This window comes from Stegastes partitus, unplaced genomic scaffold (assembly GCF_000690725.1).
Source record: "Stegastes partitus isolate 25-593 unplaced genomic scaffold, Stegastes_partitus-1.0.2 Scaffold45, whole genome shotgun sequence".
Taxonomy (NCBI): Eukaryota; Metazoa; Chordata; class Actinopteri; family Pomacentridae; genus Stegastes; species Stegastes partitus.
The window spans coordinates 381473-406739 of record NW_007577776.1 but is presented as its reverse complement, the minus strand read 5'-3'; the positions used below and the strand labels follow the sequence as shown (position 1 = coordinate 406739).

Sequence of the window (25267 nt, the reverse complement as noted above, 5' to 3'; positions counted from 1 at the left end):
CTGTATGAACGAAAAGCATTTTAACTCCATTGCCACCCATTATTAGCTCCTTTGTTCCCTGCCTGTGTGTGTGTGTTATTCAGCTGTGAGGAGGCCTTTTTAAACTTTAGTTGTAGTTTTTCACAATCATGTCAAGCTTACGTGCTCTGACTTCACTGCAAAGTTCCATTTGAAGCTTTTTTTTTTGGTTGTATGAAGCAGCTCATGACATGTGTCAGCAACAACTCAGTCAGTGAATAACTGCACAATATAAGTATACATTAAATGTCTAAGTCGTAATGCCAAACAAGCTCTTTGTTCTGACATCATCTGAAGTTGCATCTGTATGTTTGTCCCCCAACCAGGGTAAACAGACCTTCTCTAACCTATGGTGAGGCGGTGCAGTACGGGATGGAAAATGTGTCGTGGCTGAGGAGGCATTCACAGTGGGGAAAGTAAGATAAAGATGTACCAGTCCTTGTCATTGATTCACATGTTCTTTAAATTGCATCATGAGGTTGTTTTTTTTTTTTTAACACATTACTATATTATTTAGGGTATGTCATCATTCTAACTTGGGGTTCACGTAACAGTTTAGCCGTATCAGAGGAGCTCCTCTAATGCAGAAATGGGAACTTAGAATCAGTGAACAGGTGTCAACAGGTGTGGTTTTAATGCTTTTATCATCTGTACAAGATTCAATAATTCTTTTGTGGGAATCCCCTGTAAACGTGAATGTAACCCGGAATATGAAAATAGCCCTATTTAAAGGAGTAGTACAACTTGACTTATTTGCTCTTTTGTTGAGAACATTGATAGCACTCTCATATCTGTATTGTAAATGTGAAGCTACTGACAGCAGCAGGTTAGCTTAGCTTAGCATCAAAGCTGGAAACAGGGAAACTCTAAAAGTTGCAAATTCAAGTTTCTAAAAACATCATAGTGTTTTCTTAATTGGCTGTTATATAATCAGGTACTGATCTGTCTTTCAGAGGCGTGTGTACAATAGATAAACGTTTACAAAGTAAATATGGACAGAGAGGAAAATCTCAAGTTACATTTGCAAAAGCAGCCACAGACGTACTGTAAAAAAAAAAAAAAAAAAACTTAAATACAGTCTTAAAGTTAACAAGCTTGTAGTTTCAGTGTTTTAGAACTTCAAGACAAGAACGAGGAGGTGATCCTGCAGCAGGGCCTAACAGATAAATAGCATACCGTGCAGTTCTTTTGTGACAGTTAAGGACAATATCAATTTGTTATTTAAGACTCAAGGGTGAGTGAGGAATTTATCACCTGTAATAAAGCCCAGTGATACAGAGTCAAGAGAGCAATAGGCTTACAGGGAAAGGAGAAGCATGATTTGTTTCTATACAAAAATCACATTTTGACCTTCACTTTGCTGCCAGAAGTAATATTGTTCATAAACTCAGTGGAACTTTTTACCGTATAAGCATTTGTCTCACCTCTGTCCTCATCAATCTCTCTCTCTCTCTCTGTGTCTGCCTCAGACGGACGGTGAACTTGTTCCTCATCATCACCCAGCTGGGCTTCTGCTGCGTCTACTTTGTCTTCCTTAGTGACAATGTCAAGCAGGTCTTAATCACACACACACACACACGCGCACAGATTTTCTGAACTTCAAATGAAAACCTTTATTCAACACTAGTGTCTCTTAAAGATGTCCCACTGACCGTCACAGCGATTATTTGCTCTGACAACACGATATACAGGCTACTCGTGGACTTATCACCTTTTACCTGCCCCACTCTGAAACTCAGAGTAATTCTGTGACCTGTGCAGACCAATAAATGGGTAGATAGACCTCAAATAAACGCACGTAAAGCAGCATCTCTTCTGTCTGATTGTGGACTGCTGGCATCACCTCAGTTAGGATGGTCACATGAAGGTTTGTCTAGTCAATAGAAATAATCACCTAAAGAAATAAGAATATCAGTAGTATGTTTACCTTAAAATGAAATAACTTCAAACAACATCTGACGACTGCACACGGAGCAGAAGTCACCGGTTAACTGTCCTGTATGTGTGGTGAAATAAATAGCAAACTGAAATGCAGCTTTACAGGATTGAGAGGAAGCGTTCATAATGCTGTCATTGATATTCTCATGCATTACACAATATGCTGCATCAAAACTATCATATTTTCCCGTTTATTTTAATGTATTTTATTTATTAACTTCAGAAAACACATTGAAGGTGAATCCAAGAAGAAGAATACAAGAAAAGATGTAGTAAAAGGCAACACAACAAAAAAAAAAACATTAGGTCACAGGAAGGTAGCTAGGTGACCTGTGACCCCTTGTTTGTGTTTTGTCTATGATTTTATTTATTTTGTTCTTTTTAAAATCTGCCTTAGAATGCTTTCCTAAAGAAAACTGCCGTCAACTTTGCATGCTGTGTATTTGCACACGATCAAGTCCACTGTGAGGAGCTTAAATAAACAACACACATCAAACTGTGTCGGCAAACAACTTCCATTTGCTAATAAATAGTACGATTCTAGATGGACTTATTTTGTGCACTACAGCTTCTGTCCACTAGATGGTGGCATCTGTCTGCATCTTCTGTGCTTTCTCCTCAGCTGGTTCATAAATCACATCAGGTCGAGTGTAATCCGGCACATTTTACTGAAACAAAACAGTTTAGGCGTTTGTGTTCATGTTAATCTCTGCCGGCTTCTTTTTTCAGCCGTGCTTGTTAATATTGTGAAGCAGTTAGTGTTTCTGAAATGCTAAATATTAGATATTCAACAGAAACTTAACTGGTGACCATTTTGAAAACTCGTTGTTTTGTGTAAATTATTTCTCCAGCAATGTAGGAGGCTGTAGATGCTCCTCGAGGTTTGTCCCTCCTCTGACCTCTCCCTCTCACTTGTCTTTACCAGGTGGTTGAAGCAGCCAATGCCACCACCTTCAACTGCCAAGTAAACTACACCAATCAGACCCAGGTCCTGGTTCCCAGCTTCGACTCCCGTCTCTACATGCTCTGCTTCCTGCCTGCGGTCATCCTGCTGGTTTTCACCCCTAACCTGAAGTACCTGGCTCCTCTCTCTCTGGTGGCGAACCTGGTTATGACCGCCAGTTTGATTCTCATCTACTTCTATTCACTCACGGTAACCACCAGATATATATATATATCTTTTTCTTAATTTCTCATCTGCTTTGCTTAGTCTTCATTAATTCAGAGATGATGCGTTGACTTCACCGGTGCTCATTGGCACTACCAGTTGTCACATTCACACACACATATGAGAAACCAGACTTCTCAGGAAACCAAGTAATGCATGTTTTCTACATGCAATGCACTTGTAATAGCCTCTCTAGAATCTCCGTGTACCTGCAGGTGGTTAGTGGACAGATTTTATCCTTGTAGCTGAACATCTGCTATGTTTAAAGACAACTCCTTCTGGGATCCTCACAGGACTCCGGCACTCCTATGTCCATCTGCTTTAAAAAGCATTTGCTCCCCTGTATGATTTTAATGACTGTCTCCTAATTCGCACAAAAGATAGTCGATGGAGTTAACATATGTGCTTGCTTGTCTTGTGCAATGCAAGAAAACTATACACGTTAATATCCATGTCATTTGTATAAATCACAATTCTACTTTTTTAAATTTTTCTTTTTTAAGGGATTTGACAGATGTTGATGAATCTGATATTAGTGTTTATCTAATTCAGACAGTGTAGTGAAAATATTCAGTTTTAGAAAAATCCTGCTCTTCGAGAAACTGTCAGCCAGCATCATAGACTGTATAAAAGCTGAACGTAGCAACCGGCCCTGAAAAGTGAAACCAACCCGGAAGTGTCAAAAACCTGCAATATCACTACGTCCGCTAGTTGCTGGCTCCAAAAAGCCCTGGCTCCCATAGACTGGAATTGGAAAAGAAGTGATCACAGATCACGAAATACTGCATTCCTACAGCTCAGGATGTTTTTCTTATTAGTTTTCATGGTCAAATCCAGAGATCAGGTGGGCAATCTGAAAATAAATCAATACTGAATTTTTAAAAAATCATCAACATTTTGCGGGGCAAGGGGCGTGGCTGGCTTGATTGACAGTCGGCAGCGACGATGCAGATGAAGCGAGCAGAAGGCGGTAAATGTGGGCGGGCAGAGAGGGCCCGCCTCTCAATCCGTCTGACCAATCGCTGCTCCTATGGCTCCGCCCCCCTCCGACGATTTTTGCGTCACTGGCTCCAAAAATCCAAGATGTCAACCAGGAAGTAGCAAAACCCTGGCTTCATTTTCTCAGTGCAGAAACCAACGGGTGACGTCATGGTAGCTACGTCCATCTTTTATACAGTCTATGGTCAGCATCACCGTATTTAACAACTTACTTTTTATTTTCACTTAAAGTAAATGTTTTGACTTCATTAACATACATCAACACACATAGTAGAACCCTATGAAGCCCATTTCAGTCGTGCATGTCAGCTTTACGTCTCTACGAACAACCTGCTCACTTTTACGTAAAAGTCACAATTGCAGCTTCAGTAGGTCGGACCTTGTGTCACTTTCAGCGTGGCACAAGTCTGCATGCAGTCACGTTAACAAAGCAGTGTGTTTTTAGTTGTGAGAAGTGATTTGTGAAAAACTTTTTTTCCCCCCATTTTAGCACCAATATTGGCCAAAACATCACAAAGAACAATAGTTTACCACAAAATCTGAAAAAACCCTTTTCATTCATGATGTCTAACAAGTTTGCCTCTATTACAAACTGAAGTGTCGGTTATATATGTAATTAGGAGCTGACATTTGCTTCCAGCTGTTTGTAGCAGACTTTCCTCTGAGTTTATTGTCAGACAGCTGCAAGATCGATATGAGCATCTCTACAATGACAGAGTTGCACACATTTACACATGTGGAGCAACATCAATAACTTGATTAGTTACTTGTAATTATAAATTATCCCTGACATGTAGACAGGATCTATCAGGATCTAACAGCAATACGTAAGGATTAAACAACGAGGAGCCGTGCATTATACAGTTTGAGTGCACCAGCAGAGTCGAAAACACCATGACACAAAGCTCACTTAGACATTGCGGTGGCAACGTCAGCATAGAAACATAAGGAAACATAAAATATCTGAAAGACAGAATGCTGTCACTTTAACAGGTTGATAAAGCCAGAAATGTTGTGTGTTCCATGTCTGATAATGATCTGATTTATTGTGGCTATAATGATCCTTTTCCTGTTTGTCATGTACATATCATGCACGTGTGTAAATCAGCTTCAAGAAACTAGTTTTAAAGTTTTACTTTTGGTCATTTTAAATTATTTTCTTTCTCCCTGATTAAAGAAACTGGAATTCTTTTGAAATCTGACAGTAATACTTAACACCATGTAAACAGTGTGATTTATTCAGTTACATATATGATCCGCTCAACAAAAAAATGTCAGCAGATCAGCAAGTGCAAATTATTTATCCAGACCTGTTTCCCTGAACAATTACTCTGCTATTTGGCACTGACATCTAAGTGATCACTGCACAGTATTCAATCTCGTATCTTATCATTTATGCTGGATAGAAAATAGATTACTTATCTGAAAGTCTGTAATGGAGACATTTTTTTCCCCTCGATTGTATATGAAGCAGTAATCTAATGCGACTGTTTCTTTATTAACACTTAAAAGCAGCCCCCTTAAACGCTCCCATTTGCCCCTGCGTGTTGCACTCACTATCTCTGTTTCTGCTCAGTTGATTGGATCCTGGGGTTGTTATGGATAACAGAACAACTGGTAGTGACAGAGCCTCCAGATTATCTGTTTTTGCGGCTGTAGAGTATTTCATCATGCAGCCTCTGCACTTTACAGATATATAGTGGTCGTATTCACAGAGAAATGGCCTTACCTTGAAAAGAAGCAATTTCTTGCATCGGAAACCTTACAAAGATTTAGCACAAAGATATGTGGCCCGTAAGGTGTTTCCTTGCTGATGAATGACCTGAGCAACAAATTTTGGGAAAACTGGAGCGCATGAACTAAAAGTGTTTCAGCAACAGTCTGGTATCACTTTCTTTCATTGTTAGGTTTGATTTGGTTCCCTTTCTATATTTAAACTCTGCCTTGAACATTACAATATAAAAAAGTATTTATGTGGTTCTTAAACATTTCCCTCAATTTCATGTTTAATGGCTCAACATTCCGATTTGACCGTTTTGGCTCATTCCATTGACCTTCATTTCCCCGGATGTGAGTCCTGCTGACTCCGCTGCACCCTCTTCAACTGCTAAATTTAAATAACAGTCATTGTTTGACAAGAGGATGTTGCTTCAGTGATGCCAAAGAGATTGTGTTTAATGCCTTACATGATCTTTTACTCTCCCAGTTGGGTTTGTTCATTTACAGTATGCTTCTCATTTCACGGCTACTTATAAAAGATCCTCATCTTATGAAAAAACTATTTTACCAGCTAAGGTCATTTGCAAGCTGTGATCAACAAATGAATCCAACAGGCCCGAGGAAGGGTGTCCTCTTTGCACCACGGTGTTGTTGATGTGATTGCCAGTCATCCGTAGAGAGGACGTCTTGACTGTGGGTTTTATTTGCTTGGATGTAACGTTTAGAAACAACACGTCAAGCAGTCTGAGATGCGCATTCCACATGCCTTACATTATATCATCACCTGATGCAGACTGTAGAGTGAAGCTTTGTTTCTGTTTTTCTCTTCCTGCAGCACATCCGATATCCCATCGATCTACCAAAAGTCGGCAGAGCTAAAGACTACCCTCTCTTCTTTGGGACAGCCATCTTTGCCTTCGAAGGAATTGGAGTGGTATGTAACTAAAGCTAAATTAAGCAAGAGCCAACACATTCATACAGATGCTGCTCAAAGCTTATTTATACCTGGCATGAACATGAAATATGCGTCTGCATTGATTATCTGGATTATAGGCATTCTCATTATCTCTGCCTGCATTATGATTGGATTTCAGTTTGCAAATCAGAGAGGCAGCGTTATTGTTATTTCCCCTGCAGAGGACATGTGTGATGGTAGCAGAGCAGTGAGAGTGTGGCCAAACTGGAGAGATAAAAGCTTTAATTTGAATTAAACTACTTTAGCCTGCTTACCAAGATGCACAGGTAATAGTTTTAATGTGAACACATCAATGAAAAACGCATACAAATACATACATTTACACACAAATAAAAATAACAAAGGATAAGGGAATGATCTCACCTTGATGCACGTTAAATAAAGGAAGCAAGTAAAACAAAGAGGCACACAAAGGGCAAAGCCGTTAAACCACGCTGAAGGAGAGGTTCTTAGTGACATCAAGGGTGTCAGTGAGGTGGAGGCTGGCGTTTTCGGACTGTGAAAACTTTGCGTTTTTGTTACGTGCTTTCATGGCAGTTTGTATCTAACGGTGGAGGGGCTGGAGCCTGTCCCAGCTGACGTTGTGTAAACGGCAGGGTCAACCACGTATGCTTATACTTATGGCTAGTTTAAAATCCCCAGTTAACCTACTGTGCATCTGGGACTGTAGGACAAACCTGTAACACTAAGAACACCCATGCATGCAAACTTGACACCAGATTCAAGCCCAGAACCTTTGAGGTGTTAGGTGACGGTGCTAAACACCGCATCACCATGCCATCCATCAAACATTATAGTGAATTATGTATCTCTTGAATGTCATATAGTTGTTGTTTCATCACACAGGCCTAGTATCACGTCATCCACATAAGGTATTCAGATACAAATGGCAGGTTTACACCAGGTATTACCATGTATTTGACAGGATTTAGCAGGATTCTGTTGGCTGTTAAGAGTGGAAAGTCGTCCGTAATGAACAAAACATTAAGTCTTAATGGACATGCTGCGTAATTTATGCAGTTTTTGCTCAATTTAGGAATCCTTGTACTTATGTCATCTGTCTGTAGTAGATTCACTTTTCCTTCTAAATGTTAATTTACATCCTTGACTATAAAGTGAAGCAGGCTTGTTGAATATTGTATTGTTTAACTGTTGACATTGTCTACCCAGACAGATTTTACATGATTCTTTCCTGTTGGCAATAATTACACATATTTTAAATAGTCATGTGCAGATCATAGCAGACATTGCAACACCTGCACCATGTGCAAGACTCACATAAATAATATTTTTAATGCAACAGCTTCTGTTTCTGTGCAGAGAGCTGGTTTGAAGGTGATGATGGTTGCACACGTCATCTTGTTTTGTCTGGACAGGACTTTGGAAATGGAGGAAAATGAGTCATAGTGCTGCTTTACAGTCCCATAGGGCAATAGCCAAGTAACGCTTTAACATGTCACAGTGTGGTCTTTGGCTTTTGCTTTTAAGACACACTCATCACATGGCTCTGCAGCAGCTGGAGACAGACGCAAAGTCTTCATTGGTATTCAATTAACACCACTCAGTGTGCTGGAGAGGACATAACACATCTCAGAGAGCCTTGGTCTTTTGTTAAATGTCAGCACAAGTTTAATTATAATGTCCATTAGTTAAAATCAAGAAGGCCTGCAAAGAAGAGACATTTTAGAGTGAATAACTGACAGGAGCTAAATTTGAACTCATTTTACTTTTATTTGTTTGACACCAAATCATAACAGAGGTTGTCTCAGGGTAATTCACAGTGTAGGATCAACACCTTCCCACATTTCATTGTAGAGAGATACCCCAGAATATTCCTCTTAAGCATCACTTGCTGACGGCAGGGAGGAAAAACTGCCTTTATTTGCTGGGGAGACAAATGCAACAGTGATTAGAAAATTGATTAATCTCTTGATATTCATTATAGACAATATTCAATCAGTAACATAAATTTCACTTTTATTTGTCCAAAAGCTGAAGTGGTTTTCATGCATCCTTCACTGTGTGATGACAGTGTCAGACCTAAAAGCACTTCTCCATTGGCGACATTTGAAGTTTAAGAGCTCTGAAGTACAGCTGTCACATTCCGAATAAGCAACTGCATGCAGAGTGCACTGAATTGTAAATTGCTATAAAATTATTAAATACATGACCTTACTAGACTAACAGTCATCTAACATTTCTCTTTGGCATCATTTAATGCACCTTAATACATTTTTATTGTACCAACCTGTTAATCTTGATACCAAATATTCCTTTTGATGGAAGCGTGCACAGAGCAAATCATAACACCTACAACTGCAGATCATCAACATGCAGCATGGAGCGAGAGATACCTGCAGAAAGGACTAGGGAGAGAGTCACAGAGGACAAAGTGCAAACTCCAAGGGAGACACAGTTAATGACATGCAGTTGTATCATATAAATGCATGGAGAGTGAAAGAGAGGACAGGAGCTCAGTGTATAATTAGAGGCCTGCAGCAGTCTGGGCCTATAGCAGCATAACGAAGGTGTGGTTCAGGGTCACCTGAGCTGTCCTCATTAGAAGCTTAATCAAAAACAAAACAAATGTCATTGGGCTGTTTTGGTCCATGTCCTGTTAACAGTCTGTGTCTTTGTCTCTCTGGGTTGACAGGTCCTTCCCCTGGAGAATAAGATGCAGAGGCCTCAGAAATTCACCCTGGTTTTATATGTAGGGATGGGCATCGTCACCTTCCTCTACATCAGCCTTGGTACTATAGGTTATATGTGCTTTGGAGAGCACATAGGCGGGAGCATCACTCTCAATCTGCCAAACTGCTGGTAAGATAACGTCATCATTCTCTTGATCACCAACAGATGCCAGCATCTGATCAGCAGGGGTTTGACATTGAAGATCATAATGATCGAACATGATTTGTACATCTTTTTAAAAGCTTTTTAATCTCCTACTTTCAGTGATTTTAAAGCTGAATGTTTGTTTTAATGAATGTGCACATATAGTTAAAACAAACACATCATACAGTCCACGTAGAACATTTTTCTGCACCCTGTCATGGGCCGTCCCACCACCCCACAACTGTCCCCAGACCCCTAACACAGTGATTTCGAAAATCACCACAAGGCATCTGTTTATTTTAAAATATTAGTGCAACAAGGATTTGGTTAATGTGTTCCGGAGCAATTTAACGTCTCAGCTGTCACCCTGTTCACTTTTCTGTAACAGTCACACTGGCAGGCTGGACCTAGGAACATTTCTGTATCGCTGTCAACACGACACAGTGTGTACTGAGCTGTCACTTGAACAGATAGGCATGCACAGGCAGCAGTACTTTAGGGTTTGTGAAGTGATTTAGGAAAGGATTTTTCCAATTTTTAGCACCTGCAGCATCAGATAGCTGCAGGATCCATATGTGTGTCTCCAGAGCGATAGAGCTGTGTGCATTTGAACAAGTGGAGCAACAGTGCTGGTAATTCAATTAAAGCCAAATAATTTTAAATTATCCCCCAAGAGAGCATGAAGAGCAGCTCAGTCCAGATCAGGATCTGATGGCAGGTTACACTGTGTAGGTCTACAGGTCTTCATTATAGACAGCTCAGCTGTCATGCACAGAATCACAGTTTAGCTTCCAGCTGTTTAGGACTATTCCTGTGTAGTTTATTGCATATCTGGAGCAACAGATAGCAGTAGGTTCCACGAGTATCTCCAAAGAGAGAAAGAGTGGCACGCATTTACACAGGAAGCAGCAGCAGCAGCAGTAACTTCATATTTACTTTTAATTGTACATTATTTGTGACACGGAGAAGGGACTGACCAGGATCTAATAGGACTGTGCACGTTTCTTCACCTGAGCACAAGTGAGCTGTCACACAGACTCACAGTTTATCAGTTGCAGATAAATGTTTTGTTGGCTGTTCTTAAGTTGATTGCTGAGCTTTCAGTTTCCCTGTTGAGGACATCAGAAATTAACTGGCCTGTTATTTATTTGGACAGTTTGATCAGCTGCTATTAGTTTAGATTTGGTCTGTTTGGTCATTACTATGCATCAGACATCACTTGGTGTATTGTCTAATCTCAGGTGAATGACTAGTATCGCTTGCATACGGCGGCTCTCTCGGGCACTGAGGGGAGTATCTGTGTATGAAGCCGTAAGAAACATTAACAGAAAAGTGACCTGTGTCTGAATGACAAGAGCACCGTCACTGTAGCAGACTGATGAAGATAAACATTATGTTGTTTTAACATCATGTGCACCTATGAAGAGTGCCATCATGCCTATAAATGGTCTAAACTGGTGGATGTTATGGCTACAAAGCAAGATTTTGTTTTCGAGCACGTACAAGTAAATTAGCTGTACTTATAAACATTGCTACCGATTAGACATATTTTTATGTCACTTTCACTTTTGCCAGACACAGAGACACAGAACAGCCCTGCAACTGGCTGCAAGCAAAACAGAGATGGACTGCTTTAGGTAGCACATCAAACTAGCAAAACAGCTTAAGGCTACTGTTATTTACCAACAGTAAACTTGGAGAGGACAGAACACAAGTTCATTGGATTTCTATTCCTGCAATTCACTCTCGTTGTTTTTTCCCCCTCTTTTCATGACCACAATGACAGTTCTACTTGATCCTCTTAAGTTGTAAACATTGACACGATGGGGAGTTGGAGTCCCTGTGTAATTTGTTGAGTGTATAGTGCCAACTGGAGTAGAGCCAGCTGCCCTTACTGGAGGGGGATGTGGTAAATACATCAGATAGGCCCAGTGGTTATCCCTGCTTTCAGCAGGACATATTGCTAAGTTGTTTAGAAAGCTTAAAAAGGTGGGAGATTTGCAGAAAAATATTTAATATGCCTACAAGCTACACTATCAAATAACATTGAAAATACAGCGTCTGCTTTATTAGTGAATCTTGGTTTTGTCTCAGAGCCTGCATCAACATCTAGTTATGAATTCTTAGCTATTTAACTTTCACTCTCACTTTTGCATATTCCTAAATTAGTTTGTGTAATTGTCTCACAGTAACAATGGAACCAGGTAGTGTCTGAGCACAGACGTACCAAAGAGAGTGGGGAGACTGAGTAGTTATTCGCTAGGTTTTCTTCCAGTTGTTTGTTCCTTAGTTCCTTTGTTGTACAAACAAATTATCTTCTTGTGCAACAGTGGATTTTTATTTTTTTTCCCCAGACAGCACTTTGCCCACCTAAACATTCAGAAAATCAAATATGAAATATCAACTGAGATAAGCTTTAATCAACACTGAATCAGAGTTTGGTAAACAGATTTTATAATTCATATCAAAGCTTTTCACATTATTAGATTTAAATCATACTTCACTCCTCCTCCAAAGAGCTCAGCACGTCCTGACAGAAAAATAATCATATGTCTGCAGTAATTACCTACACAAATTAGGAGGATGATGCTCACCTCACAGAGGAAACTAGCTTCATAAACAAATGCGTCTTGTGGTTTGGTTGAACACAATCATTCTTATTGTCTCTGATGAAAAAGCTCAGACAATAAACTTAGTAAAACCAAAATACTCAGATTGGATTTGTGTGCTCATTACTTGTTACTATCACCACAGCTGCAGCAGAGAGACGTCTATCCAAATGCCTTCCGTGACTGGACCAATAGCGCTAATTAGTGGAATAGATTGGCTGTTGAGTGAGGTTGAAAACTCAAACACTGTAATTACCAGCATCTCTGTTTGAAACACTGAGCAGACGGCTGTCAGTGTTTGTTTTGTTTTACAAGGACGACCAATGGATTCCTCTTCAGCTTGTAATATGTTTCTGATGGATCTTGAAAATGAAAACTGAGGCCTTGCACTCGTGCTTATTTTGTACTTTATGAAGAGTTTTGATTGGCTGCATCTCAGTGGACTTTTAAATGTGACCACTCTTTTGTTTTGTTTTTTTAGCTGTGACTTTGCTTAGCCACACTTCATTTAATCTGTTTAAGCCTGTTGTTCTCTATTTCACAGTTCCTTGATTCTTGTCTCTCTGTCATTTTCTCCCCTCTCTTCCCGTCACCAGGACGTACCAGGCTGTTAAGCTGCTGTACTGCTTCGGTATATTCATCACCTTTGCTCTGCAGTTCTACGTTCCGGCAGAGATCCTCATACCCCCAGTGGTGGCTCGTGTGTCAGAGAGGTGGGAGATAGCCGTCGACCTGCTGCTCCGCACAGTTTTGGTCATCTTCACCTGTAAGTATAAACCAGTCGACCGAGTAGTACAATGTGTCAGACAGTGGGGTGGGGAAGCACTCCAGTTCAACACAACTGTATTCATCCGTTTAAATGGAGAATTGTGATTATAAAGTTGGATGGGCTACAAGGTGGCGCAGCTGGTAGCACTGTTACCTCGCAGCAAGAAGGTTGCCCGTTCGCATCCTGGTGAGGACACCCGGGATCTTTCTGCGTGGAGTCTCCATGTTCTCCCCGTGCAGCGTGGGTTCTCTCCGGGTTCTCCGGCTTCCTCCCACAGTCCAAAAACATGTTGAGGTTAATTGGTGATTCTAAATTGTCCGTAGGTGTGAATGTGAGTGTGCTTGGTTGTCTGTCTCTAAGTGTGGCCCTGTGATAGACTGGTGACCTGTCCAGGGTGTCCCCTGCCTTCACCCTGAGTCAGCTGGGATAGACTCCAGCCCCCCATGACCCTAGTGAGGATTAAGTGGTGTATAGAGAATGGATGGATTATATAGTTGGATTCGACCCCCACCACCATGCCCAACAGTGGCAGAATTGCTCTTATTTGACCAAATTCCCATTGATGGGACAATCTCTGGCATAACGTTAATGAGGAGAAAAGCACCACATCAGCAGCTTTGCAGGATTAATTCATGATATTAGGCGGCAGGAGTAACACACTACTAACTTTGAACTGGCCCAACCTGATGGAGAATGCTAGGTCTAACTTATTTAACATTTACTGAATGTTTACTTGGACCTCTGGTCGGTTCCAGACTTCCTGACACCATCGGTTCGTTCCAATATTTATACTATCATACTACATAGTACACCAGAAAATGGTTTATTCTATCCCAGTACATACTATGTCAAATGTAGTACACCGAAAAGACCCAGTGTCCTACGTCTGGTCAGACATGGCAATATGCAAGCCTGCATGCTTTTCTAGCCATTCTGGCCTACAATCTGCAGTGCGTCATTGAGTAATCTACCTAATTCAGTCTTATTTAAAGGTACTGTGTAGAACCTCTAGTAGGACTACTGGGAAGTAATTTTGCCAGGTGGTCCCCGTTTTGTTGTTGCAGAATGGTTGGCGTTTGTGTGCACACAGCATCACAGCATGTAGTTTATGTGACATGATGCACATTCCTACCTATGATTTTACCCAGTTCTAGTAGATATTTAGAATCGATGGATAGCACAGCAGGTAAAGTTTTCTGGTTTTCTCGCCAAACTCCACAAAAGGCTCACTAATTGTAATGAAAAGCCAAAAAAAAAAAAAAATGACAGAGGTAGGAAGACTTACCTGCTCTGCTCTGCCAGGTTGTCAGGTTGTTTTGCTTTTCTTTATAACCTTGTTAGTTCCATAACTCCACTTCTGCTGAAGTTGCCACCAGTTAATTCCTGTACATCAGTGCTAGATGGACTGAGATCAGTCTTGGATGATAGATATGATTCTGGAGAATCATACTTCAAACGCAAGCACTGACTTCTATTCATTGTGTATTCTGATCACATCCTATACAGTAAAGTTCAGTAGAGTACCAGTATTTCAGTTATGTGGAGGAACAACAAAACCATGTCTAGTTTGTGACTCCTTCCTCGCAGCTGTAATGCTTTTGAGCGCACTTCTGCTGCGTGCCTCATTTCTTTTTTATTAGGCTCATTTGTACAAAAATGGAGCAGCGACAGTCAGCAAGCCAGTTGGCACTTAAAAGGGATCCCAGCCAACAAATGAAGGTGTTTTTTTTTCTTTTTCTTTTTCTTTTTCTTTAATGACTCATAAAATGACGAGCAGCTCAAAGTGTGCAAGCAGACTCCATCTAATATCTGCCTCCGTTCTGTACAGCTACCTCTTCGTTTGCACGCCGGTATCGAAACAACTTATCGGGGAAAGCAACTTACTAGTGAAAATTTAGAAGGTTACTGGTCTTGCACTGACTGTGAAGATTTAGTCAGAAAGTCTAATGAGAGATGCCTCTCATCTCTCAGTAACAATAGTTTCAGCTGATTACTAGAATCATCTAAATTGAGGGAAGTGGAAGCCAGTCCCTCAAGAACTATCGAGCGCCTTTGGTTAGCCCCGAGTGACTAATTAGTTCCAGGTACTCCCACAAATCGTACCCTCAGTCCATAGTACCTGGAACACTCCTGTTTGAGTTTCCATCTCAACTGAGGATATCAGTCAGAGAATGGCTTAGAAACAAGGACTGCATCTGAAAATGGACGATAAAAGGACACGTGATACTTCGGATTGCTTTGTTCTTTCTATTTTCCCCTTTTATTGCATCACTGTCTCTCATTATCTCTCCTTTTTCGACTTGTTTGGAAGCCAACAACAAAGCAATCTGGCTTTGTTTTTGAAGCTAAGAATCATTAAAAATGTCCCCCACTAATACAATATAAAATGATGAGATCTGCAAACTTTACCCTGATAGTTGATAAAGCAGGAAAATCCCTTGTTAAAATGTAGGTTAACCAATTTCTGGGTCCATTGTTGCTGCAATATGAAGTCCTGCCCCTCCATGCAAACAGCACAACTATGGCTAGAAAGTTAGAACTCTATAACTCATAATACAAAGCAAAAACCAAGTTGAATTGCTCAATTTGTTGTAGAAAAATTGGGGGAAAAAAAACTTAAGTTCAGGATTTTACAAACAAAATAAGGGCTTCATATGCTACAGATATTAGCTATTAATAATGATACTGTAATGATAACAGCTACTAACTAATACTAACGTCTACAAACTAAATGCCACCATGCTGCATGTGTCTTCCAACAATTTGCTGACAAGTTGCTCTACTTGTATACCCTTTTTTAAGCCTTGCTGCATTCATGATATTGGCCTTGTCTCCTCTGTGCTCTACGTAAAGACAGTTCAGCTAAAACATGCAGATTATTTGTTACGTTGATAGCAGCTGAGTCACTGTTGGCTTCTAAGTTACACTGAGGAGCAGTTGTTTTTTTTTGTTTTTTTTTTTACATGATGTGGTGCACACAGTTGAATTTACACGTCTTATTTAATGAGTTGCCAAAAATAAAGTGACAAAATATCACAATTTTAAGCTTACTTTCGGTAATTCTTCCTGACGAAACCATACTCCGCCTACAATATGTTCACGGACCAATAAATCTGTAATAATCTGATGATTCTTTTCTGTTGTTTTCAGTTTCTTGCTCTGATAAATAGTGTAATTTGGTCTTACAGTGGACCAGCAGATTTTGGGGTTCAGAGGGTTGAGAAGGGAAGTTCATCAAAACATCAGTGATCCCCAGGAAAAGCATATTTTAACCCTTCATTGCTGGATCTTCCCGTCTGTGGCTGTTATTTTTGCATTTGTTAGTCCCCCTTCTACGATAAATCAGTTGAGTGCCATTGTATGTTTCATTCAGAAACGCTTTTATGATGCACTAAATCATATTTTTGAATGCAAATAGAACAGTGAAACGTTTATAGGATTTTCTCCAATTACCGTGAGTACTGTATTAGTGGAAAATGATATTTTCAGCCATTAGTAGTATGAGGTCAGACCAGTAGATTGGACTGCTCCTCTCCTGGAAAGATAAATTACATGGAGGGCAGCATCGCTCTTTAAAACCATATTTCTGATCACAGCCAGCAATCACGTGAATGGTGTGTTCGAGGACACGTGTTTCTAAGTGTGCATGTGCTAAAATGACACTGCGGTGCCACCTTGAACACCTATCTGGCTATTTTTCACATGGCTCCTATATTAAGATGCTCCAGTTTCTGTGTTCCTGTGTGTCAGCAGTTCTGTGGGCTTGTATGTGTAAGTATCTTAATGAGGGCCAGTTTGAGTTTTAAACGACTGGAGTGAGGATGTTTTGGTTGTCACCTTCTCAAACCCCTTTAAAGACCTGTTTTTGAAGGTTAAGACTTTATTTTGGTTTAGATTCGAGTTGGACTTAGGCATTTAGTCGTGATGGTTAAGGTGAAGATACAGGACTAAGGAATGTACATTGCCTATTAAAAGTAGTTTGTTGCTTTACCACATTGAGTTTTGTTCAGTTTAATTTAGTTTTACACATAAAATAGCAATTACCCTGAGGTCTTGTACTGAAGAGATTAATGAAGTTTTATTCTAATTCTAAAATACTCTTATGTCAAAGTGAAAACAAATTTCTACAAAGTAATGCCAATGAATTAAACGTATGTGAAATCTAAGCCCCTGAAGCTTGTATCTTGAGGAGTCATCAGTGTCTTGGTGGCCTCACTTGCTCGTCTCTTTCTTGCACAGTTGTTGAGGACGACCTGCTCAGGGCAGATTTATACATGTGCCATATTCCTTCTGTTTCTAAATGATTGAATTTACTCCACTTAGTGACTTGGAATTTTTCTTTTATGCGTCCCCCTAACATACGGTTGTCAGTAACCTTCTTGTAGAGTTGCTTGTAGCGTTCCTTTGCCCTCATGGTGTAGTTATATCCAGGAGTACTAATTCACCCGTTACTGGACTTTTCAGATACAGGTCACTTAAGACGCTGCACTCACATAATCTCCATTTGACTCACTGTGTAACCAGCTGTGTTGAAATTGGTGAATCACTTTAAAGGAATACTTACGCCATTGCTGTTAAGAAGCAATAAAAGAGGGAAACTTCCAAGTGGGCAAACACTTTATATAGGTACGGTATATCCTCACAAAGTTGTCAGTCAAACATGTGTCTGAGTACTACACCTGTGTAGGGGTCAGCACGTGTTTCTTTCTGCTTGCTAACATTTGATTGCCTGCGCATCTCAAGGAATGGGTGTGTGTGTTTCTGAAAGTGTTCTTGTGCATCTACAGTTGCATGTGTGGCCATCCAGGCATGTAAGTGGGTGCTGGTGTAAAACATGTACTCCCTGGCCTCCCCTTGATGGGTTCGGTGCCAAGTGAATGGAAATGAAACCCAGCAACTTAACAGCCATGTGTCCTCCTAACTCATAGGAGAATGCATGTGTCTGCGAGACACATGCATTCCCCCGTCTGCTCGCCTCCCTCCCCCAGTCTCAAAGCGGCAGCAAACAGTTCCCTGTAATAGCTCTGCTCAGCTATTTATAGCAGCAATAGTCCTCAAATTGCTATTGATTCCCATCTAGCCAACACTGCTGATTCTTTAACTCTGTTGTCGTTTCGTTCCCCCCCAATCCGATTGCCGTGATTCAAGGTAGAGGTGCTGAGGCACGTTGAAGTCAGCAGGGGGCATACTTCTACCTATTTAAAGACTATTTTATTGACTTTAAAGCAGCGAGGGTTAAGATCTCCAATCCTTGTGCAAAGATGACTCGAGTGAGATAAGGATGGAGTTTTCTCTTTGAACGACCACACACACGTTTTGTGAACTGCAAAATCTCCTTATACTGTATCAAACAACAGAAACATTCTCTCTTACACAAGAGGTTAATCATAGAATCCGGGAACATGATATTGCTGATTTCTTCTTTAAATTCTTTATCCTCCTCCGGTAGCTGAGGAGTGCACTCTGTTGAGAACTTGCTGCCTCAACTGAACTCGTATCGTGGCCTTGTTTAAGACGGATGGTTGGAAAGAAATTGAAATCGTCTTGTAGATTACTGACTGTATTGAATGGTCATAACGATGATGAAAAAGAAGTTGCTAAAGCGCTATGTCTGCATGTCAGCCGACGGTGATTACACTGACATTTTAACATTTACATTAAACAGATTGTAACCCTCAATTACCCTTCATGAGCTTTGGATAGATGCAACAAGTTAATGGATATTAGGGGCAAAGATAAATCTCTTTTGCAGGATGTCTGGGCTCATACTGAAACTGAATTTATAGGTCTGCATTAATTCTATGTAGATATGGCACAGGGTAGAAGACTATGGCATTAACTCCCCAATAATACAACTACACGTCACAAAAACACAGATTGCAGTATCTGATGTGTACTTGGTCGTCATATGCTGCTTTTACAAGCCATATTTGTTCGTGCTAAAATAATACATGTGTGAAACAGAATGTACCAAGTTGTCATTGTATCTGGCTCCCTCATTATACGAATGCAGCAGCCAGCTTAAGGAAAATGTAAATAAGACTTGTTTCCATGAAATATAATAAACAGAGAAAAAGCAGTGGGAAGCAAAAACAGTTAATTGCCAACTGCTGCAATACCAAGAAAAAAAGTTATAAAATTTTGACCATCTGCAAGACAAAAATGGGGAAAAAAGTTTCCAAGAATGGTTGTCAACCAGAAAAGCTGTAATTATTCTTTCATGTCAAATGATATCGGTCATGTTCCATGCTATTTGGTGACAAAGAAAATGAAAAAAACCAGGAACAAACACATCAGAACATCTTTGAAAAAGATGTTTCCACATTAGCTCTTTTTCCAAAAAAAAAAAAAAAGTCATAAACCATCTGAAGTGAGCATGAACACTTTTTTTTGGAAAATTTCCATGAACTTTTTTCTAATGCAATGAAATGAAATGAAAAATACTTTATTTGTCCCAGAAGGGAAATTCAATCAAAATTCAATTCTAATGCAATACTTCAAAATGCACGTAATATACTATGGATACTACGCCTTAGCCCTTTTTTTTGTTGTTTTTACAGCTCTAGCACTCTATGTAGACGCAAATATTTCTGACGTCTTCTGCCTTTATCTCCACTGCAGTCATTTTGGAATAAGTAGCTGTTTTATCAGTACCAATATCATTCACACCGCTTCAGTTGGTATTGTTTTATGGACACAAAGATGCCCTACACGATGGCATAGAAAGTCCGCCGCTAATCAGTATTGTGGCGGTACAGAGCAACACAGACAGGCAGCAATGTATAAATGCTCACAGCAGCATAGACCATTTCTGTAGGCTGTGGCGTAAATTCAGCAGAGGAGTATAAGTCAAGAAGCTCAAGACACTCCAACATCTGGAAGATTATCATTATAGAAACTGCTGCTCTTTCACTTGGTGAACCACAAAATGGTCAGCTGAATTGGACATGGACACTCCCTCTGGCGGTACTGTGGGCACACACACTGGTAGGAGACTCCAGGGATGACACAAAAAAAACACCATGTATCCCCACTTGCATGGGCTTGCCTCATCTACCCTCTTCCACAATCAACCCAGACCAGGGGAAGAAGTAGAAAAGAACCTATTGGAATGGAAACAGATAGATGTTATTACAAAGTGCCTCTGGTAAAAGAAGCCATTAAAGCTTAATCCAGGCAGCACACTCATAAAGCAGTCGGGCTCCATTGATCCTTCAAGTGAGCTTGTTTTTTTTTTTCTTCTTCTTCTTACTTTGATTACATTCTAAGCAAAGTGTGATTGATGAAACTAATTAAATCATGCACAGGTGGATGTTGAGTAGCAGCCTGACATGACACCAGCCAGTGCTTCATTCAAAACTGAGAGACAAGTCACTGTTGTTCTTGATGCTTTTTAAAGAAAGAGCGGCGAAATCAGGCCTTCAAAACAGCTTACTTTGTCAAAAACAAGGAACTGAAGAAGTAATTGAGTTTGCCGCAGGCAGAGTGAAATCAATGGCCAATCTTCAAGTAATAAGGAGGATGGAAGCTGAGGTTCACATTTTATTGTGTTTACAATGAATATACATGTAGGCTTGGGAATCAAATCAGAAGCTTTGTGATAGAATGCTGATCTGTTATTCTTTGACAACACAAATGAGATTTTTTTTTCTTCTGTATTTACATGTAAGGGATTTTTTTTCCCCAGCATGCAGTGCATCCTTTTCATGAAATTGAAATGCTATTTTCTACATTATATCTCATAAAAAAAAACATGCATTTTTAACTTGTAGCCTGAATTAAAGTTTGCTGTAACAGCAGCGACAGAGAGGCTAACATTAAGTAGCTCGATGAATTTGTTTGCAAGCACAAAACAAAGTGACACATAATTTACAATGTTTAAGTGCTTCCTAACCCGAGGGGGCTACCTGCAGATTCTTCCCTCGTTTCAAGTTTGCACTGTGAAACATATTATGTATGTTTTCCGCTCTAAAAACCCCTCAAATGAAACAGTCAAAGATGGAAAATCGCTGCAAACGCCTGGGATGAATGCATACAAGCAGACATGAACTTTTTTGGATCTAACTGTTTATTGTATTTTCTAGCAGCCTGTAAAAAGCCCTCTTATCAAACTGGGATCAGCTGCATTAGAGGCACACGCATGTAAAGTAAGTTCTCTCGCTCGTGAATAGGTCGCTCATAGCCGCATGAGTATGGTGCATTGTTTAACCCCTATAGCTAACACTATGCAATGGATTTCACTCTCTGGGTAGGTGTTATGTGTCCTACGCACTTGTGGAGATGGTAAGTGCTTTTTGTAAAAGCCTCAGCTGAATGATAGATATTATAAACGCAATTTAAATCGGCCTGTAGGGAGATGCCAAGGGTTCGCAATATTGCAGATAAATGTAGAGATCTCGATGTGATTTTCATATAGATGCCGTTTCACAACATCAAGGAGTGCTTAAGGTCTTTTTTTATTGTGCACGCTTTATTGGACAGAGTTGTACAAAGGGGACGGTAACTTGGAAGATAAATACAAAAGTCTTTCCCTCCTAGAAATATCCAGTCTCAGTTCATTGCCATTCTCTCCTCACTGCACTTCACACGAATGAATACTTGTCATTCGTCTTCATTTTCTTTATTAGCTGTGATTGGGGCCTGCAGAGAATTATGCAGATGGAATTTGCCATGCTGTACAGGTCTCTGCACATGCATGCTGATAAGCTAATAAAAGGGAATAAATGCATACATGTGCCACTTCATGTCTGCAGGTCATTTGCAAGGCAGCCTGTGGTTTCATTGGCGATGAGTGAAGCGTGCATGTGTGTTGTGAATGTGGAAACGTTGCAGCAACAAGAAAAGACTTTGTTCCAGCAGGATCCAAGTGACGCATGTTTGAATGAAGGAGAGTAGGGATGGAGGATGGGGCGGGGGGGACTGGTCGCTCCTACATGCGAATGTGCGAGTGGGAGATTGCTTTTGGTTTTGAATCAGGACACAAAGTGAGATAGAAGCATTGCATTGGCGTATGTGTAGAGTAAATCTTGAAGAGAATACCTCTGAGAGTTTCAGTTTTTGAATCAAGAACAGATGTTGGTTCTTGGCTGTCCAAAGAAAGAAACTTTTGTCTTTGTTATCCTGTTGTTGTTGCTGTATTTTAGTGATTTCTCTGGTGTTGTGAGGTTGTGTCAGTGTGTTGTGAAAGACAGACAAAGAGACAAGCCCTCTTGTTGTTGCATGGAGATGAAGAGCACATCTTCAAATTAAGATGGATCGTCACCTTCACACCACCACCACCACTCCAACAGTCATACCAGAGACTGAGAGATGTGCAACCTGAACATTCACCTGAAGGATGTTTCATCTTGAAAGTTCTTACCTTCCCTAAAAGAGAGGAAACTTTGATGTACGTAAGTGGCCGGTTTTTGGACGTCTCAGTCTTTAGTGCAAGAAGTGTGCCATTTAGTCTTGTTAACACTGAATGTCTCGGCGATTGTTGTTTAACATTTTTAAACGTCTGTACTCGGTGTGAGATCAGTCAGCCCTCAGATGATCTCGTTCGTCGTGAAAACGGTTTTCAAATGGTGGAAAATGTCACAGGAAGTGCAGCCCTGACTGATGTCCCAAATTTATTTACTTCACCAGGAGCTACCGTGACCGTTTACATCTGGTGACTTTTACCTGGCAGAGCAGTAAAATGAACCTTGATGTTTCTCGTTGCTACAACAACAAAGCTTCATCTTCCATTTGTTTTAGTTTGAGCTCAAACAGTCAGATAAGAGTTAAAAGAGAGGACGGCCCTGAGCAGACTCTCCCTCTCTCTGCTCAGCTACGCTTTGACTCGTACTCCCACTCGAAAGGTCAGTTCATTTCAATGCAGGGAGATTTCTTTTGAAGTGAGCACTCTATTCTAATTTGGCAGAGATAGGCTGAGGGGTGGAGGAGCTTACTGTTGCTGTTACTGCTGTTTTGCATCAGAGAGCCTCTGAGTGGCAGCAGTAGGAATGCTACATGGCTCAGCCTTCATTAATCATGCTGCATTAATCAGGTTTTGGCTACTTGGGAGGGGGGGTGAGAACTCTACAACAAGTTGAAAGTCAGAAATAGTTCATACTGTATCACCTGTTTATAGGTCCATATGGTTAACATGTTCAAAAACACTCTGCCGATTTATGTGTTTAGGTTTGTGTGTTGAATTTAGGTCCTTCTAGTTCTGTTTTGGTCTCCTGAGGGGATTATCAATTTCTGCTACTATACTTTTTACTTCTTTTAGTAGCTAGTTAAGTTAGTCTGTGTGCAGTTTTGTGCTTCGCAGGTTGCACACAGTTTGTAGAGCTGCATGTTGGTGGCGATGAGAGCGTAGAATGAACCGAAAGTATGTGTTGAAAGACCATAAAACACTAGTTGCAGAGTTAATGAAGACAGGTAGATGTGTCTGTAGTTTTTCTCTTCAAATAACACTTTAAACATTACTCTCAGTCAGGGGACCTTATTTCTCAAATAAAACATGGATTAGTGGTGCTTTCAGTAAATTATAACATTGATCTATTGCTCCAAGTCAACACTGTGCAAATGTTTTACGCTACCGGTTAATTCTCCAGCAACACCCAGCTCCTTACACGCTTAGATTAGCTATTCAAGATTTGCATTTCCAACAGCGTTGCATTATGAACAGATCTCCTTACTTATCCAGTGTGCCTTGAATTTCAATTTGTGCAGAGGGGTTTGTGATACGAAGCAGTCATGAGCTTGGGATTCATTCATTGTGTTCTGAGGGAGAAAGACGTCAACAACCATTGCTCCTCCAGAGTGTGCATGAAAAGGAAGGACCGTTCACGGATGGTAGATATAGACAGACAGAGACAGGGAGAGAGAGCAGGAAGCCGTTTCACAATGTAATAAGGTTTTTCTCATTTAAAATAGTAAAAAACAAACAAACATCTGTATGCACCGAGAAGTGCTGATGTTATGGCGGGAAACGCTGATCACACCGTTGAACTGGCAAACGTGTCAGTTGTTGGACTTTTAGTAGCTGGTTAGAAAATTTAAACGCTCACATGTTTTTTTAAATTTGCCTCAAGGTCTTCTCTACTTGTACATGATTTTAAAAAAAATAAAAAATTAAATAAAAAAAATATCCTCATGTTTTGCATTGTGTTCAGACAAGGACACAGCTAAAGACAAGAATCAATGGAGAAATATAAATCCTCTAACCCAAAGCTGGAAGTCACGCTTCCCGTAGTACTCCCACATTGAACAGAGATTTAAATACAAAGCAATATTTACAAATGCAGACGTGTTTTCCCAGAAACAAGCCGTAACAAAATCAGTGTTTTCTTCCCGTCGGTACATCTGCTATATTGCCTGCACTGGTCATTTCATTTTCTCTTTGAAAGTGCTTCCTTTGTGTGAGTCACTTTGCCACAGGCTTGAGCTGAGCAGCTAGCGTGTGTTGTTAAGCTGTTGATGGGAACAAGAGAGGACATGAGGATGTCGCGTGAGCCTCCTCCTCCTCCTCCTCTTCTTCTTCTTCTGTGTGTGTGTTTTTTTTTTTTTTGGTACTTCATCCTGGAGCACTGTGGCACAAAGGTGGCGTGCCACTGGGAACGCATGCTGAATGTTGTTGGACTGCAGCGCTGTCATATTTTTACCCTTTCAGAAACATGATGTGTGCACACGTTCACCTTTACGTCTCGTGGAGCAGATTCACCACTGCTTTTTGGCCTTTGCTTTCTGCACCTATTTCAGCAGGATTATCTGGTGCCTGTGAGAAACGGAATCAAAGATCAGTTGCGGGGTGATGCGAGGAACCCATTGTTAGTCTGTTTCAAACAAATATTTTAAGAGGCATCAATAAATTGTGAGGGAAGAGAAAAGCAGATGAACTACTATCTCAGACTGAGAAATTAATTAAAACGTGAAAAGAAACACAACATTTATATACTTTGAAGTAAAACTAAAGTACAGTTTCTTTTTCTGAGCTTAATTTATTTCAGATAAATTGAAAAAGTATCTAGAAGTGGACGTCATGGATCCTTTATGTGACTGTTAAACATGTCACGACAAACACCGTGGGCATTACTGTTAATGACCGCTTCCACCCTTGTGCTTTCAAGCTTTCCAGCAAAATGTGAGACCTGTGTGCAGGGATTTATTCCCATTCAACTGCAAGAGCATTACAGATTTTGAATGATAAGGTCTGGTTTGTGGATTGACGTCAAGACTCTAGTCTATTTGGGAGTACAGTTTTTTTA

At 40.3% G+C, this 25267-nt stretch overlaps 1 protein-coding gene across 1 annotated transcript in view; it reads left to right on the top strand.

Annotated features, from left to right (window-relative positions):
• Nucleotides 1-25267, top strand: part of slc36a1 (solute carrier family 36 member 1) — a 59364-nt gene that overhangs the window by 10619 nt on the left and 23478 nt on the right. The window contains exons 6-11 of the mRNA XM_008306207.1: nt 345-434; nt 1488-1572; nt 2882-3109; nt 6678-6776; nt 9472-9638; nt 12859-13028. Of these exons, the coding sequence (XP_008304429.1) occupies nt 345-434; nt 1488-1572; nt 2882-3109; nt 6678-6776; nt 9472-9638; nt 12859-13028 (839 nt within the window). The remainder of the gene's footprint in view (nt 1-344; nt 435-1487; nt 1573-2881; nt 3110-6677; nt 6777-9471; nt 9639-12858; nt 13029-25267) is intronic.